The sequence below is a fragment of the Myotis myotis genome, unplaced genomic scaffold, assembly GCF_014108235.1.
Source record: "Myotis myotis isolate mMyoMyo1 unplaced genomic scaffold, mMyoMyo1.p scaffold_m19_p_19, whole genome shotgun sequence".
Lineage (NCBI taxonomy): Eukaryota > Metazoa > Chordata > Mammalia > Chiroptera > Vespertilionidae > Myotis > Myotis myotis.
The window spans coordinates 30,198,838-30,216,682 of NW_023416323.1; the positions used below are offsets into that span (position 1 = coordinate 30,198,838).

At 43.1% G+C, this 17,845-nt stretch overlaps 1 protein-coding gene and 1 pseudogene across 1 annotated transcript; both read right to left on the minus strand.

Annotated features, from left to right (window-relative positions):
* Positions 1 to 432: 432 nt before the first annotated feature.
* Positions 433 to 855, minus strand: DPEP2NB (DPEP2 neighbor). Its single transcript, XM_036345811.1, has one exon. It carries the CDS (start codon positions 853 to 855, stop codon positions 433 to 435), a length of 423 nt encoding a protein of 140 aa, XP_036201704.1.
* A 7,725-nt stretch (positions 856 to 8,580) lies between these two features.
* On the minus strand, positions 8,581 to 15,776 carry LOC118674767 (annotated as a pseudogene).
* Between the last annotated feature and the right edge of the window lie 2,069 nt (positions 15,777 to 17,845).

Genomic DNA, 17,845 nt, shown 5'->3' on the forward strand with positions numbered 1-17,845 from the left:
TGGCAGTGACTCAGGGAAGGAGCCCATCTGGTAGACGGGGTGGGCCCCTGCTAAGGTCACGCTGCATCCCCTCTTTGCTCCTGGATCCTACTGGGCTCACAGAGGGCAGACTTCTCTTTCTTCTGCCCAAGAAGGGACTCTAGAGGGTTGAGCAGAGGACCATCAGGTTTTCTGCAGGGTCCACTTCATCCCTGGGATGCTCAGAGCAGCCTCCCATTGGAAACCTCCGTTTCTGAGGCTCCTTGCCCTTGTCTGTTTAGTATGGAAGAGGACTCCTGGCCGAGGAAGGCACAGACAGAATGGCTCAGGTTGTAATCACCAGTGGTGGGCAGTGGGGGTCCCTGAAGGAGAAGGCATTCACTGTCTTAGGCCATTAAACATTTGTCCTCTCCACAGAGTGCCTCAGCCAGCAGGCTTCTGTGGGGTCAGCCTCTAGCCACCCTGCTCCAGTCGTCGAATTTTGGGGCTGGAGCAACCAAGGTCTTCATCTAACCCGTCCGCAGGGCGACATCGCTTGAGTGCTCGTCTGGGGACTGGCTTCTCTGCCTCCACCTTTGTTGGGGTCAGCTTCTGTGGGGTCAGCCTCTTGCTATCATGCTCCAATCGTGGAATTTTGGGGCTGGGGCAACCGAGGTCTTTGTTTGACCATTCCACAGGACGATGCCTCTTCTGTGCTCTTCTGGGGACTGGCTTCTCTGCCTCCACCTTTGCTGGGGTGGCCAAAGGAGCATCCCCGTAGGATCGGTAGCCACCAACCAGGCAGTATGTCTCCCCATGCCAGCCCACTTGGGTTTCGCCCCACCTTTGGTAGGGGACATGGTAGTGACCAGTTGTAGGAGGAAAGGTGGGAGCCATTGCTGCTGGAAAGAAAATCAGAACTGATCAGTTACTTGTGTTGCCAGGATGTCCCCCTCACATGTCTCTCCCAGGTTCTTGCTGAAGCTTTCTAATCTGCTTGGCATCCAAAACACAGCCTTAACCCATCATGAGTCCCCTACAGAAGGGGTGTTGCTGCAAAAGCAATTCTGGGGGGCCTAGAGCAGCAGCAGGAGAACAGAAAATCTTCCCCGTTCTCAGAGAAGACAGACCCCGAAAATAATTGCAATCAGGATCCCCTCCATCTCTCCCACAATAGAGAAAAGATTTTTTTTACAGCCCATCACTTCTGAGGCTTTAAGAAAATGCCTTCCAAATTTTGGGGGGAAATAATATAAATGGGTTTCAGAAGCCCTCCCACCTTGGCAACTCCTCTCAGACTCCATTCATACTGCATTTTATTTTATTTTTTAATGTTTTCATTGATTTCAGAGAGAGGAAGGGAGAGGGACATAAAGATAGAAACATCAATGAGCCCTAGCCCGTTTGGCTCAGTGGATAGAGTGTCAGCCTGTGGGCTGAAGGGTCACAGGTTTAATTCTGGCGGGGCCTCTGGCCGGAGGCCAGGGTGAGGGATGCTGGTGTCATTGCAGGCCAGGCTGAGGGACCCCCCCCGCCCCACCCCGCCATGCACGGATTTCATGTACTGGGCCTCTAGTAAAATAATATTTTTTAAAAAAATAAAATATAGCCCTAGCCAGTTTGGCTCAGTGGATAGAGTATCTGCTTGTGGACCAAAGGATCCTAGGTTCAATCCCGGTCAAGGGCATGCATACCTCCGTTGCAGGCTCCTCCCCAGACCGGGCCCTGGTAGGGCTCATGCAGGAGGCAACCAACTGATGTGTCTCTCTCTCACATCGATGTTTCTATGTCTTTCTCTTTCCCTCTCTCTTCCATTCTTCCAGAAAATCAATGGAAAAATATCCTCAGGTGAGGATTAACAAACAAAAATTAATTAATTAATTAATTAATTAATTAAAAAAGAAAATATATGTCCATATAAAATGTGCATATCAAAGTTACAGCTGCACTACTCATAATAGCCCAAAAGTAGAAGAAAAATACAAATGTTCAGCTGATGAATGGATAAACAAAATGTGGTATATCCATACAATGGAATATTGTTCAGCTATAAAAAAGGAATGAAAATTTTACATGGAAGTCAGATTACAGTGTCCACAAATAAAGTTTCATTGGAACTTTAGGGTCATGGTTTAATTCCCAGTCAAGGGCACATACCTGGGTTGCAGGTTTGATCCCCTGCAGGATTAATACTAGGTGTAACGGTTAATAATTCGGATTTTTTTTCAGTAGATGGAGTTACACATATGATATATATGCAATTTGATATGTATGCTATTTTGTTGTATTGACAACATGCTTCAAAACTTCATATGTCAAATTTTCATAGATATTTTTACACTTAAAAATGTCGAATTTCATGCCAAAAAAAAGAGCATTTGCGGGAAGTTTTAATTCATTACTTTATTTTGAAGTAAAGTGCTGCTGAAAGTTATCGTATACTTTGGGAAGCTTATGGTGAACATGCTCCATCTCAAGATACTTGAGAACTCTAGTTTATACGCTTTAAAAGTGATGATTTAGGCCCTAACCGATTTGGCTCAATGGATAGAGCATCAGCCTGCGGATTCAAGGGTCCCAGGTTCGATTCTGGTCAAGGGCATGTACCTTGGTTGCGGGCACATACCCAGTGGGGAGTGTGCAGGAGGCAGCTGATTGGATGTTTGGATGTTTCTCTCTCATTGATGTTTCCATCTCTCTATCCCTCTCCCTTCCTCTCTGTAAAAAATCAATAAAATATATATATTTTTAAAAAGCGATGATTTCGATGTGAAAGACAAAGAATGTCCAGGTCAACCGAAAAAGTTTGAAGACCAACAATTACAAGCATTATTGGATGAAGATGCATGTCAAACTCAAAAACAACTTGCAGAAAGATTAAATGTTACTCAGAAAACAATTTCCGATCATTTACAAGCAATGGGAAAGATTTTAAAGGAAGGAAAATGGATACCACATCAACTGAACGAAAGAGAAATGGAAAACCGAAAAGTCATCAGTGAAATGTTGCTCCAACGGCACAAAAGAAAGTCTTTTTTGCCTTGAATTGTGACTGGTGATGAAAAGTGGATTTATTTTGAGAATCCCAAATGCACAAAATCATGGGTTGATCCAGGTCAACCATCAACATTGACTGCAAGGCCCAATCGCTTTGGAAAAGAAGACAATGCTCTGCGTTTGGTGGCATCAGGAAGGTGTGGTGTGTTATGAGCTTCTACCAGGTGAAACCATTAATACTGATCACTACCGACAACAAATAATCAGTTTGAACCACGCTTTGATCATGAAACGACCAGAATGTGCCAGAAAACACAGCAAATTATTTTGCTTCATGATGACGCACCATCACACACTTCAAAACCAGTTAAAGACACAAAGATCTTGCCTGGGAAGTATTAACCCGCCCCTGTATTCACCAGGCCTTGCTCCTTTGGATTATCACTTGTTCCGATCAACGGCACACGCACTTTCTGAGCAGCACTTCAAAACGTACAAAGACGTGGACAACTGGGTCTCTGAATGGTTTGCCTCAAAACAAGAAAAGTTCTATTGGGACGGTATCCACAAATTACCTGAAAGATGGGGGAAATGCGTAGCTAGCGATGGACATTACTTTGAATAAAGCAAATTTTGATGTTTCTCTTGAAATTATCGTGTTTTCTTTGATTACAAAATCCGAATTATTAACTGGTACACCTAGTAAAAATCAAGGGGAAAAATATCCTCAGGTGAGAATTAACAACAACAACAAAAACACACTTCCTAAGTAAAGGAAGTCAGAGAAAAATATGGCACCTTGTGTGATTCCACTGTTACAAAATGTCCAGAATAAGCACATCTATAGGAACAGAAAGTAGAGGAGTCATTGCCTAGGGCTGAGGAGCTAAGAAGACTGGGGAGAGGGATGACAGCCATAGCTAAAGGGAATAGGGTTTCTTTGGGGCATGGAAGAAAATGTTCTAAAATTGTGGTGATGGTTACACAACTCTGTGAATATACTAAAACTTGCTGAAGTATACACTTTAAATGGGTGAATTGGGTAATACGTGAATTATATGTCAAAAAAAGCTGTTAAATATTTGGCAATGATACATCTAATAAAGGGTTAATATCCAAAATATATAAGGAACTCATACAACTTAACAAAAGGAAGACAAACAATCCAATTAAAAAATGGGCAAAGGACCTAAATAGACACTTCTCCAAAGAGGACATACAGATGGCCAAGAGACATATGAAAAAAACTCAAAGTCACTGATCATCAGAGAGATTAAATTAAAACGACAATGAGATATCACCTCACACCTGTCAGAATGGCTACCATCAACAAATCAACAAATGACAAGTGCTGGTGAGGATGTGGGAAAAAAAGAACCTTGGTAAACTGCTGGTGGGAATGCAGAATGGTGCAGCCATTATGGAAAACAGTATCGAGTTTCCTCAAAAAATTAAATATAGAATGGCCATTTGACCCAGTGATCCCACTTCTAGGAATATATCCTAAAAAACCCAAATCACCAATCAGAAAGAATGTATTCACCCCTATGTTCATAGCAGCACAATTTACAATAGCTAAGATCTGGAAACAGCCCAAGTGCCCATCAGAAGATGAGTGGATAAAAAATCTGTGGTACATTTACACCATGCAGCAGTACAAAAGAAAAATCTCTAACCGGTTGAGAAGGTATAGAGGGACCTGGAGAGTATCATGCTAAGTGAAATAAGTCAGCCAGAGAAAGACAAGTATCACATGATCTCACTCATATGTGTAATCTAAGTAACAAAATAAACTTACAAACCGAGGGGATTCAGAGACATGGAAGCACGGAACAGAGTGCAGAATCTCAGAGTGCAGAATCTCAGAGGGAAGGCAGGGGAAGGAGAACGGGAAGTAATCAACCAAGAACATTGTATGTATATATGCATGGCCCATGGCCATAGGCAATGGGGCAGTGAGGGCCTGGAAGGGGTCAATGGGGGGAAGATGGGGGGACAGATGTAATACTTTCAACAATAAAGAATTATTTAAAAAAAAAAAACCCACACAGAGAAGAAAGGCAGCAACTCAGTTTTCAAACAAAAAGAGAGAGAGAGAGAGAGAGAGAGAGAGAGAGAGAGAGAGAGAGAGAGAGAGAGAGAGACAAGTATCACAGAATCTCACATATGTGGAATCTAATGAACAAAATAAACTGATGAATAAAATAGATCCAGAAACATAGAAGCACAGAACAGACTACGAAATGTCAGAGGAACTGTCAGAGGAACGGCGGGGGTGGGTGGGAAGAGATCAATAAAGAATTTGTATGCATATGTGCATAACCCATGGACACAGACAATAGGGTGAAGGGGGAGGAGGGGCTGAGGGCAGGCTAGACGGGGGTCAATGGGGGAAGAAGAGGGACTTATGTAATACTTTCAACAATGAAGATTTTTTTTAAAGCTGTTAAAAAGAAACAATAGTATGTGTACTGTTAGCATGTTGACATAACATATAGTTGTTTAGCTTTTCACAAAGTACCTTTCCTCTTGCTGCTTCACAAACAGCCAGGCATTAACTCCTAACTGCTGAGAAAGCCAACGTTCAAAGAACAGACTGATTTGCTCTGGGACACAGGTAACCAATGGTGAGGTGTGCGTGAAATCTAGGTCTTTGGACTCCCTGTCCAGTACTCACCATAGCACAGACCTTCCCAGAATTACAACAGGAAATGGAGAGTCATTCCTCACAGTCCCAGGGAGAGGAGAGACAGGAGGAAACTCCTTCCCAGACCTGTCCCTCCCTGCTCCATTCCCTATCCAGCTTCCTCCTCCCAGCTCCTCCCAGTCCTCCCTCCTTTCCTTCCCAGGACCACAGAGCAAGGCTTCCCCTCCCTATGCCTCACTATGAATGAGGGGAAGGAGGACTAGGAGGTTTCTCTAGAAATGTGGCCCATATGACATACCAGAAAAAAGGCTCAGAAAGAGTGAAGAACCAATCTAAAGTCATACAACTAATATCTGACCTTTGATTTCCTTAATATGTTTGAGAATGAAAAGAGGGTTTGGGGCTAGGACAGAGTGTGAGGTGAGCAAAGCTCCAAATCATTCCTGTTTCTTCTCCTCACAACAACCCAATCCACAGCCTCCCTGCACTGTCATATTTCCAAAAGCACCAACCACTTCAATGCGCCTGGAGTGGAGGATGCTCTTTAAAAATAGTTAATTGTAGCCCAATGGTTGAGTGTTGACCTATGAACCAGGAGCTCACGGTTCAATTCCAGTCAAGGCACATGCACAGGTTGCGGGCTCAATCCCCAGTATGAGGTATGCAGGAGGTGACCAATCAATGAGTCTCTCTCATCATTGCTGTTTCTCTCTCTCTCTTACTCTCTGAAATCAATAAAATATATATATATATATTTAAAATAGTTAATTGTAGCCCTTCCCAGTTTAGCTCAGTGGATAGAGCATCAGCCTGTGGACTGAAGGGTCCCGAGTTCGACTCCCGTCAAGGGCACGTATCTGGGTTGTAGGCTTGATCCCTGACCCTGGTGGGGCACATGTGGGAGGCAACCAATCTATGTGTCTCTCTCACATTGATATTGTCCTCTCTGTCTTTCCCCCTCCCTTCCATGCTCTCTAAATATCAATGGAAAATATCTTCAGGTGAGGATTAACAAAACAAAGGTTAAATAAATAAATAAATAAATGTAGAAAAATCAGAAAATACAGAAAAAGGAAATAAGGGCCACTCAGTCTCATTCTTTAGGTCTGAACATGGAGGTGGCCATGGGAGTGTTTTGGGGTTGCTCTGGAGCCAGCCACCTGGGTTCAACTCCCAGCTCTATCACTTACCACCCGAGACGGCTCATTTCACCTCTGACCTCAGTTTCTTCACCTGTGAAACGAGAATTATAATAGCTCCTACTGACAGAATTGTGTGGGAATTGCATGAGGCTGTAGCGCACTAAAACCAGTGCATGGCACACATTAAGCACTCAGTACATCTCCCCAGTGCTCTTTATTCATGTATGTTTTTCCTTACAAAAACGAGACCACTCTGTAACCACTATTTTATAACATGGATCTCATGTTAACTGAATTATAAACATCTTTCCATAGCATTAGAAATCCTTCTGCAGAACAGTGTTCTTAAGACACAGATAGAGAAAAGAAAAAAAAAAAAGACACAGATGGAGTATTCCATCCCTGCAGGGGGTATTTCAGTGTGATTCCCCACCCCACCCCCCAAACCCTTTTCTCCTTGCCTTTGATTACCTCAGGACAAATGTCTAGGGAATTGCTGAGTCACAGGGTGTACAGGTGCTAAAGGCTTTTGGCACATACCAGCCAAACTGCCTTTCAAAAAGGTTTACAACTAAATTCACTTGTGCAAGCTATGAAGAGAAGGCCTCATTTTCTCCAGTGTCTTATCTTCTCACTTAGAAACATCATTTCCAATTCACCCCAGGTGAAGTGTTGTTTTCTGTCTTTTTCTGATTTGTAGTTCAAGCTCTTCCTAATGGAACCCAGCTTGGACATCTGCTCCATCCCATGATCTGCCACAGTGGTGCTGGACTGATAATCAACCTCCCAAAACCAAGGCTCAGTTATAACCCCCAAATAAAAGTGGAATTTCTTTTTTTAAATCCTCACCCAAGTATATTTTATTAATTGGGGGGGGGGGGGGGTAGAAACATTGATGTGAGAGAGAAACATCTATCACTTGCCTCCCGCACGAGCCCCAACTGGGATCAACCTACAATCTAGTCTAGGTATGTGCCCTGACCGGAAATCGAACCCGCAACTTTTTGGTGTATGGGACGGCGCTCCAATTAACTAAGCAACTCGGCCAGGGCCAGGATTTCTAAAATGAGATAATATAGGTAAAAACCCCACCACGGGCCACTTCTCAGTACAGTAGGTCCTCGGGTTAAGTGGGAGAGCCGTCCCTACGGCGCGATGTAACTGCGATTTTCGCCGTAAGTCGGAACCCACCTACAAAAGCACCTACATCACTCACATGGAGCACATACACAGCAGTAATGAAGTGAAACGGTAAAAAAAAGATTTAAAATAAAGATAATAATTCCTGACCTTTACTTGTGGTAAATAAGTAATAAAAACATAAAGCACATATGTACATATGTCGAAATGACGGAACTTTTTTTTTTTTAAATAAATAAATGGGAGACGGCGATGTAACCACGAAACGACCTACGTCAAGTCTGACCTAACCCAAGGACTCTCTGTATTTGAAACATGGCTGTAGGGATTTCAGAAACAGGGATGGCATCTCAGGAAAGCTCTATAGGCAACTACGGTGCACATGGGGAAACTGAGGCCCAGAAGAGGAAGTCTCCCTAATAAGAAAAGGTCAGAATCATCTAATAGAAAAATGGGTGAAGAACATGAATAGGCAATTTAGAGAGGAAACCTAGCTGTATATTAATTAGTATGCAAAGAGATGTTCAAATGCATTGGTTATGAGGGAAATGCAAGCCAAAACAAAGAGGAAATACCAATTCACGGATTGGCAACATTAGGAAGTTGGACAATATCAAGTGTTGGTGGAGCAAATGGGGCTCGCATGCACCACTGGTGAGTGTAGACCCAGCAACCTTCCCACACAGCCAAGGGCGTTCACTGCAGCTGCTGTCTGTGGTAGCTGGGAGGAGGAGATAAACTGGATGCCCCTCACTGGGGAAATAAATATGTAAAATAATGGTAAAATCACATTATGGAATAATTATGCAGCAGTTCAAAACAATGAAATAGAACAAGGTCAACAAACCAAGGCCTGTGGGCCAAATTTGACTTGCTGCCTGCTTTTGTACAGCTTGGCTCTTGAGCTGAAAATGACTATATTTAAAAAAAATTTTTTTTAATCGATTTCAGAGAAGAATGGAGATGGAGAGAGATAGAAACATCAGTGATGAGAGAGTCATTGATCGGCTGCCTACTACGTGCTACACTGGGGAGCGAGCCCACAACCCAGGCATGTGCCCCAACTGGGAATTGAACCATGACCTCCTGGTTCATAGGTCGACATTCAACTACTGAGCCACACCAGCTGGGTGACTTTACATTATTAAATGGTTGGGGGGAAATCAAAAGAATATTTTGTGACACATGAAAATTACATGAAATTCCAATTTCAGCATCCACAAAGTTTTATTACAACACAGCCATGCTCATTCGTTTGTGTATTATCTGTGGTTACTTTTGTGCTTCTGTTATCAGTGGAAGTGAGGTCCTGGGTCTACCTCTGGAATAAACATTTCTGGAGGCCCTCAGGGGAGAATGAGATATGGTAGAAAGGTTTATCTCTGTGGAATCACACCCCTGGGTTTCCAAAGTCCCATTTCTCTTAGTCCAGTCATAGAAGAAGCATAGCTGGGGTTTCAGTAAAGCTAGAACCAATGCTAGTGTCCAGAGTTTCCTTTCCATGTTAGAGTCAGGTTAAGTTCAGCATCAGGCTAGGTGTAGTCCATTGTGTGTGTGGTCCACAAAGCTGTGGGCCATGTGGACGAAAGCCAGGAAGCCAAGTATGAGCCATCAGTCAAGCGTGCCAAGAGGAACCAAGAGAGCCAAGAGCATAAGAGAGCAAGTTTCGCCTGGCCAGTGCGGTTCAGTGGTTACATGTTGACCTATGATCCAGGAGGTCACGGTTTGATTCCCAGTCAGGGCATATGCCTAGGTTGCAGGCTCAATTCCCACAAAAGTGTGTGTAGGAGGCAGCCAACTGATGTTTCTCTCTCATCAATGTTTCTATCTCTCCCTCTCCCTTCCTTTCTAAAATCAATAAAAATATCTATTTTTTTTAAAAAAAAGAGAGCAAGTTTCTTTGGTTAGGGAATTAAATATCACAAATCTTCTCAGGCTTGCAGTCCACTACGTCCATTCTGGCCAACCACCTCTATCCTCAGGTGTGACTGACAGAAAGCACCTTCCCTAGTCATCCCAGCTTTACTGGGCATATGTCTATCTTCCCTTTGTCCAGTCCCCTTGTTTTGCAGGGAACATGCCTACAATGCTTGGCATTCCCTTTGCTCCTTTCCTACTATTAATAATTAGCTCATTACAACAGTATCATTACAACAGCAGAGTTGGATTGTTGCAATGGCAACCATATTCCTGTAAACCTAAAATATTTTCTATCTAGCTCTTTACAGTGAAATTTTGCTGTCTCCTGAATTAGACAAATGCAAAGAAATTTGGATAGATCTACACCATATATAGCTAAATGCAAATGTAAGTATCAGTTATCTGTTGCTGGGTAACAAATTACCCCAAAACTTAATGACTTAAAATAAAGATAAGCATTCATTATCTCACAGAGTTCCCCTGGGTCAGGAATTTGGGAATGGCTTGACTGAGTGGTTCTGGTTTGGGATCTGTCATGAGGTTACAGTGTAGATGTCACTGGAGCTGCTGTCATCTGAAGGTTTGACTGGGGCAGGAGAATCATTCAAGATGGTTCACTTACGCGCTGGCAAGTTGGTGCTAACTATTGGCAGGAGACCTCTGTTCCTCTTGAACCTCTCCATCGGGTGGCTTCAGTGTCCTCACAACAAGGCAGCTGACTTCCCCTAGAGTGGGTGATCCAAGAGAGAGCAAAGGGGAGTTTGCAATGTCTTTTATCACCTGGCCATGGAAACTGCACACTGTTATCCCAGCAATATCTTATTTGTTGAGTACGATCAGCTCTATTCAGGGCGAGAAGGGACTGCTCAAAGATGTGAATACCAGGAGGCCCACTGGGGGCTATGGTGGAGGCTGGCTTCCACACTAAGAGACAGAAAGCGATCTATAGTAGGGCACCCTTTAATTAAAAAATTAAGTCACATTCACATGAAACAGCACTACATATTTGACAAAGCTACACACAAATTCAAAGGTATTTATTAAAAAGAGTGGGGGAGTAGAGTAATGGGAGTGCAAGGCAGGGATACAAAGAAATAAATGAGTGAGTGAATTAATAAAACCAGATCGGGGTAGTTGCCCCAACCAACTATGAGTGTGGGCTGCAAAATGACGTGATTATTCAATTCTCTGCACTCAAGTTCCTCCCCTCCCACCCAAAAAAGAGGGGAAAAGATTGAGAAAATAGGTTCTTTGTCCAAGATCACAAGAACTCAGTCTTCCTAATCAAGTCTTGCTCTCTCTGCCTAATATAGCCTCATTCAACATGTGGCTGACCTGCAGGATCTTCAGAGAGTTCTGGTTCCTGGCTAAGTAGAAAAGGATTTTGCCTGCAGGGTAAGATGTGGGAACCAGCTGAACCAGCCTGGGAAAAAAAGGCTTAGTTATTATTCAAATACAGGTACTGGTGGATTGCTCACCCTCCTGCCAGTGTTCTCCCTTCCCTGGAGATAAAGAGCTCTTAGAGTGCAGAGCCCTGTGAACACCCCCAGGCCCAGGCTAGTCATGGTGGGAGAATGGAAACTCTCATTTCTTTCAAAATATAGCCTGTAACTCTAGGCCTTGTGACTTCTTTCATTTCTTCATTTTAATCGTCATAAAGTCTGCCAAGTAAGATCTGTTATTTCAAGATGTTCAGAGAAGCGAATTAAAAAATTGTTTTCAAGTATTTTACCTCCCTATGCATTCATTCATTCATTCATTCATTCATTCAGTAAAGACTTAGTACCTGCTATGTGCCAATAATGGTGGCCCTGGCCGGGTAGCTCAGTTGGTTAGAGCATCATCCTGATACTCCAAGGTTGTGGGTTCAATCTCCTGTCAGGTCACAGACAAGAACCAACCAATGAATGGATAGATAACTGGAACAACAAGTTGATATTTTCTCTCTCAAAATTAATTAAAAAACAGAAAAGGCAGCAGGGAAGTTAGTATGAGTGGAGTGTACAAAGGGCAGAATGGTAGCAGGGGATTTAAAAAGTGAAGCCCCTGCCCTCATGAGTGAGGGGTGGAGCAGTAGGAACAGATGGACAGTAAAGGAACACTAAATAAAATAGAAAAACTAAAATAAGCCGAAACCGGTTTGGCTCAGTGGATAGAGCGTCGGCCTGCGGACTGAAAGGTCCCAGGTTCGATCCCGGTCAAGGGCATGTACCTGGGTTGCGGGCACTTCCCCAGTGGGGGATGTGCAGGAGGCAGCTGATCGATGTTTCTCTCTCATCGATGTTTCTAACTCTCTACCTCTCTCTCTTCCTCTCTGTAAAAAATCAATAAAATATATTTTAAAACAAACAAACAAACAAACAAAAAACCTAAAATAAGATAAAGAGATAAAAGTCAGGGGATTATCAGGGAATACTTGTATTTGAACTGAGACCTGCAAGATGAGAATAAGCCAGCCCCCGAAGAGTGATGTCTTGGAGTGTTTTAAATGCCCTGGGGTGGGGATAAACTTGGTGTCTGAGATTATAGAGAGAGACAGGCCCCAGATCAGATAGGACTTTGTAGTTATTTATTAAGAGTTTGGAATTTACTCTATCAGATGGAACTGATTCTACAATTATTAGCTCTATGACCTCAGGCAAGTTACTTTACTCCTCTGAGTCTCCATCTACCTGTCTCTCAAGTGAAGTTAATAATCTATTCATTGTGGTAGGCAGCCTCTATAGTGCTTCCCAGTAACGGTGCCCTGGTATTCATACCCTGTGAACGTGGGTTGAGTCACTTCTCCCAATGCAATATATTACAGAAGGGATGGTGTAATCATTTCCTATTCCTGCTGTAACAAATCACCACAAACTTAATGGCTTAAAACAGCACAAATCTATAATCTTGCCGTCCTGGAGGTCAGACATGTAAATGGGTCTCACTAGGCCAAAATCAAGGTGAGGATAGGGCTATGTCCCTTCTGGAGACTGCAGGGGAGAATGTTTCCTTGTCTTTTACAAATTGTAGAGGCCACCTGCATTCCTCAGCTCTGGTCCCTTCTGTCTTCAAAGTGCATCACTCCAACCTGTTTCCACTATCACCTCGCCTTTCTTAGGTCACTAACTAACCTGCCTCCTTCCCCTTCTTTGCCTTAGGGACTCTTGTGATTACATTGGGCCCATGTGGACAATCCAAGACACTCCATCATCTCAAAATCCTTAATCACATCTCCAAGGTCCCTTTGCCATGTAAGGTATCATACTCACAGGCTCTCGAGATAAGGACATAAAAAATAAAAATAAAAAAATAGGGATTAGGACATACAGGACATGAACATCTTTGAGGGGCCATCATTATTTTATCTACCACAGATGGTCTGTCATTTTGTGATTAGGTAAGAAAGATTGTAGCCTTTGCTTGAGTGCTTTTGTTTTCTCTCTCTGATCACGTTGGGGGAGCCAGCTACTGCGGGAGGCAGCCCTGTGAAGAGAGGCCCATGTGGCTGAGAACTGAGGCTCCTGGCCAAGAGACAGTGAGGACCTGACGTCGTCTACTAACAACCATATTTGTGAGCTTGGAAGTGGGTTCTGTAGGCCCAGTTCAGCTTTGAGATGACCACAGCTCAGGCCAACAGCTTGACTTCGGTCTCATAGGGAACCTGAGCTGGAAACTGAGCTGAGCATCCCCTAGACTCATGACCCTCAGAAACGGTATGAGAGAATAGTTTATGGTTTAAGCTGTTAAGTTTTGAGGTAATTTGTAATGCAGTAATACAACATTTTCATTCATTCGCCAAATATGTATTAAGTGCCTATGCTATGTGCCAAATACTTGAGGTGTTGGTAATACAGCAGTGAATATAACAGAGAAAAATCTCTACTCGGATGGAGTTTACATACTACCGGGGGAGACAGACAGCAAACATAGGAAGTCAGTAAATTATATGATATGTCAGAAGGAGACAACTGCTATGGTGAAAAAGTAGAACAAGGTAGGAGAGACAGGCTAATCTAGGAAGGCTTTGCTGAAAAGTTCTTATTTGAGCAATACTTGAAGGAGTTGAGTGAGGAAACCATGCTCTTCATGGGAAAAAATACTCCAGGTGGAGGGAACAGCAAGTGCAAAGGTCCCATGGTAGGACTGAGTCCAGCTTTTTGAAAAACAACAACAGGCAAGCCCTGGCCGGGTAGCTCAGTTGGTTAGAGCATCATCCTGATACTCCAAGGCTGTGGGTTCAATCTCCCGTCAGGGCACAGACAAGAACCAACCAATGAATGGAGAGATAACTGGAACAACAAGTTGATATTTTCTCTCTCCTCTCTCTCAAAATTAATTAAAAAACAGAAAAGGCAGCAGGGAAGTTAGTATGAGTGAAGTGTACAAAGGGCAGAGTGGTGGCAGAGGATTTAAAAAGTGAGGTTGTAATGGGGAAGGACTATGCTATACACGACTTATTTTAATCCTAGTAGGTGTTGAACCTAGCTTGTTACTCTAACCTGACTCCTCTCCCTCCCCCCCTGAAGCTGACCAGAATAACTACCCCCCCATCCCTGCACGTCCACAATCCCTCCCCTGATTCCTTTGTTCTGCTTCCCCTCTTCATCCTGATAAAAACCCTGACTGCACTGAGATGTTACAATGGTTTTTGAGGACAGGAGTCCGCCATCTTCTCAGCTGTACCTGCAGTTGCTTTCAAGGTGAGCATTAAAGTAGATAACATATGTTAAGCTTTTTGAATCTAGTAGTTGCTTGAAAAATTAAAGCTTTTTCTTCTTTAAGAAACTATATTTAAAAAAAATTTGTGAGCCCTGGCTGGTGTGGCTCAGTTGGTTGAGCATTGTTCCATGCACCCAGAGGTTGCTGGTTTGATTCCCAGTCAAGGAATATGCCCAGACTGCGAGTTCGGTCCCCAGTTGGGGTGCATACAGGAGACAGCTGGTCGATGTTTCTCTCTCACATGGATGTTTCTCTTTCTCTCTCTCCCCCTCTCCCTTCCACACTCTCTAAAATCAATAACATATTTTTAAAAATTGTGACATAATCTCAGGTATACACAAGAAAAGATAATAACATAATTAATTTAACCACAATCTACCCTAATAAAACTCTAACAGCTATTGTTGAAGCCTCCTATGTTCCTTTCCCTATTCCAACACTCTTTTCTGCCCTAAACATCACTCACTGAATACAGTGTTAATCATTCCTTTACATGGCTTTATATTTAGTCCATATGTGTGTATCCATAAACAATCTCTAGCACTGTTTTTCAGATTTTAAATATATAAAATATATATGCAAAAGCAAATCTTATATCATAATGTATTATTACATATGTCAAAATATATCATATATATCAATAAATATATATCATTGGTATAGCAATTATATCATTCTATAATTTGCTTTTTTTCTCTATTTCTGAGATTTATCTAGTGTGATCTATGAGGCTCTACTTCATTCTTTTCACTGCTGTATAATATTCCTCTATATGAATATATTACAATTTATTAATATAATGTTGAAAAATAATAATCATGCCATTATTACACCCAATGACATTATCAGTTTTTTAAAGGGAAGTTGGCTGATACCTTTATTGCTTTGGGGGGAGGGAGTGCTCAGGTGCTCTTGGTGGCTGGGCCCACTTCTTCTTCCCCTCCCAGGCTTCTGGCTGTGCAGGATGGTGCTGGCCCTGAAGACAGCGACCATACACAGAACCGGGTGATACCTGTTCTTCTGGACCATGTGCCGGATGCTGCTCAGGGTGGCTGGCTTTGGCTGGCTGGATCTCCACTTCATGACAATCACCACACCTCTGCCATGGGCCGCAGGCTCCATGCCCCCATCTTGTGGTGAATCAGCCCGCTGTAGTGAAAGGTGTTGCAGGCCTCCCCGTTATTGGGTTCAGTGCTGTACCTCTGCTTGTTCCTCTTGATCAGGGAGCTGGAGCAGTTTCCTAGGACCATTCATTGCAGGTGGGCAGACATGGCAGCAGCCGGAGATGGAAAGTAATTTCTTTCTACCATCTAAAGCTAAAATTTCCCCAATTGTCTCAAATACGTCTTTTTACAATTAGCTTATTCAAATAAGGATTTAAACAAGGTCAATCCAATGTATTTGGCCATTATGTTTCATAAGTCTCTTTTATTCAAGAAGTCTTTTCTTCTTTGTAGCCCCATTCCATCGAATTATTGGAGAAACTAGGCTATTTGTCTCACATCCTGGATTCAGCTTGTTGCTTCTTTATCTTCTTTTTTAAAAAAAATATTTTTATTGATTTCAGAGAAGGGGGTGAGGGGGTAGAGAAATAGAAACATTGATAGCTGCCTCCTACACACCCTTGACTAGGGATGGAGCCCGCAACCTGAGCATATTCCCTCACTGGAATCAAACTGTGACTTCCTGGTTCAGAGACCAACTCTCAACCATTGAGCCACACCAGTTGGGCTGCTTGTTGCTTCTTATAGTGTCCTGATCTAATTCAGTTTTTTGGTGGGGAGAGAAAACTGTCACATGTAATACCCCGATCAAACTCAGTGTCACCAGGATGGTACAAACCTACCCGATGGGCCTCCTATTATGGTGTAATGGGAAATAGGTAACATGGTCTCTGCAATGTTTTACCAAAAGTGACTTATCTGAATCTAATCATAATTAGATTATGAAAATTTAAAAATTTAAAAAACATAGGACAAATTCAGATTGTGGGATCTTGTACAAGATAACTTGCCTGGACTCTTCAAAACCGTCATGAAAGAGAGTTAGGTGAACACTGATTGCATGCTCGATCACAAACAAAACTATAGCTATACAGGATATGACCGGGGAAATTGGGAAAATTTGAATATGAAACTGTATATAATACTATCATGTTGAGTTTCTTAGCTATGATTCTGGCATTGTGACTGCATGGGAGAATGTCCTTGTTCTTAGGAGATGCAGACTGGAGAATCTGGAGCAAAGTGTCAGAATGTCTGCAAGTAACTCAAATTTTTGGTTCAGCCAAAAAATAAAAATAAAATCTGTGTATAAATAATCTGGCAAAGTATATTGACAATTGGTGAATCAAGATGAAAGGTATAAGGGTGTCTGTTGATTGTACAGTTTAAAAAAAATGTTTTTACTGATTTCAGAGAGGAAGGAAGAGGGAGAGAGAGAGATAGGAACATCAATGATGAGAGAGAATCATTGATCAGCTGCCTCCTGCACGCCCCCCACTGGGGATCAAGCCCACAACACAGGCATGTGCCCTTGACCAGAATTGAACCCGGGACCCTTCAGTCTGCAGGTTGACGCTCTATCCACCGAGCCAAACTGGCTAGGGCTGATTGTACAGTTTTAAAACATTTCTTTTTAAATTTTTAAAAATAAAAAGTTGTGGAAAAGGCTGCTTTGTTCACGAAGCTGCTGGGCTCCTCGGCATTACACTGGGTGTCCCCGATTTATGCTGAGTTTGCTCTCCCCTACTGCCTGCCATGTGCTCCAGATCTCTTCCCCTCAGGTGCAGGGGCCCAGGATGGAGAGCCTGAATCTCATCATTTTGATGCTGTAAAATTCCAGCATATCTTGTGCAGGCTCTGCCGCTTCCAGGGCTCCCTCTGCGGTCAGCCACCGCCCCCTGGTGGCCACTGGCATGCACGCAATGTCCCCGCCAGGAGGTGGCCAGGGTCCTACAGCCCTCACTCTTACCAGGAGGCACCCAAGTAAAGCCCCCTACAACCCCAACCTGTTCATCACATGCTGTACAGATACTAACTCAGTCCTCACACCAGTTCTAACAGGGAAAATTGGGAAATTTTTAAAGACAAACTAAGCCCTGGCAGGTGTGGCTCAGTTGGAGCATCACCCCATGTACTGAAGGGTACATTGATCACTCTCTCTCCCTCTCTCAAAAATCAATAAAAACATAACCTCTGGTGAGGATTTTAAAAGATGTTTTAATAAATAAAGACAAACTGAAACTCAGAGGGGGGAGATGACGTGCCAAAGAGCACACAGCTAATGCCACAGCCAACTCCAGATCCAATGCTGTGCCCACTACAGTACAGCTGCTTCC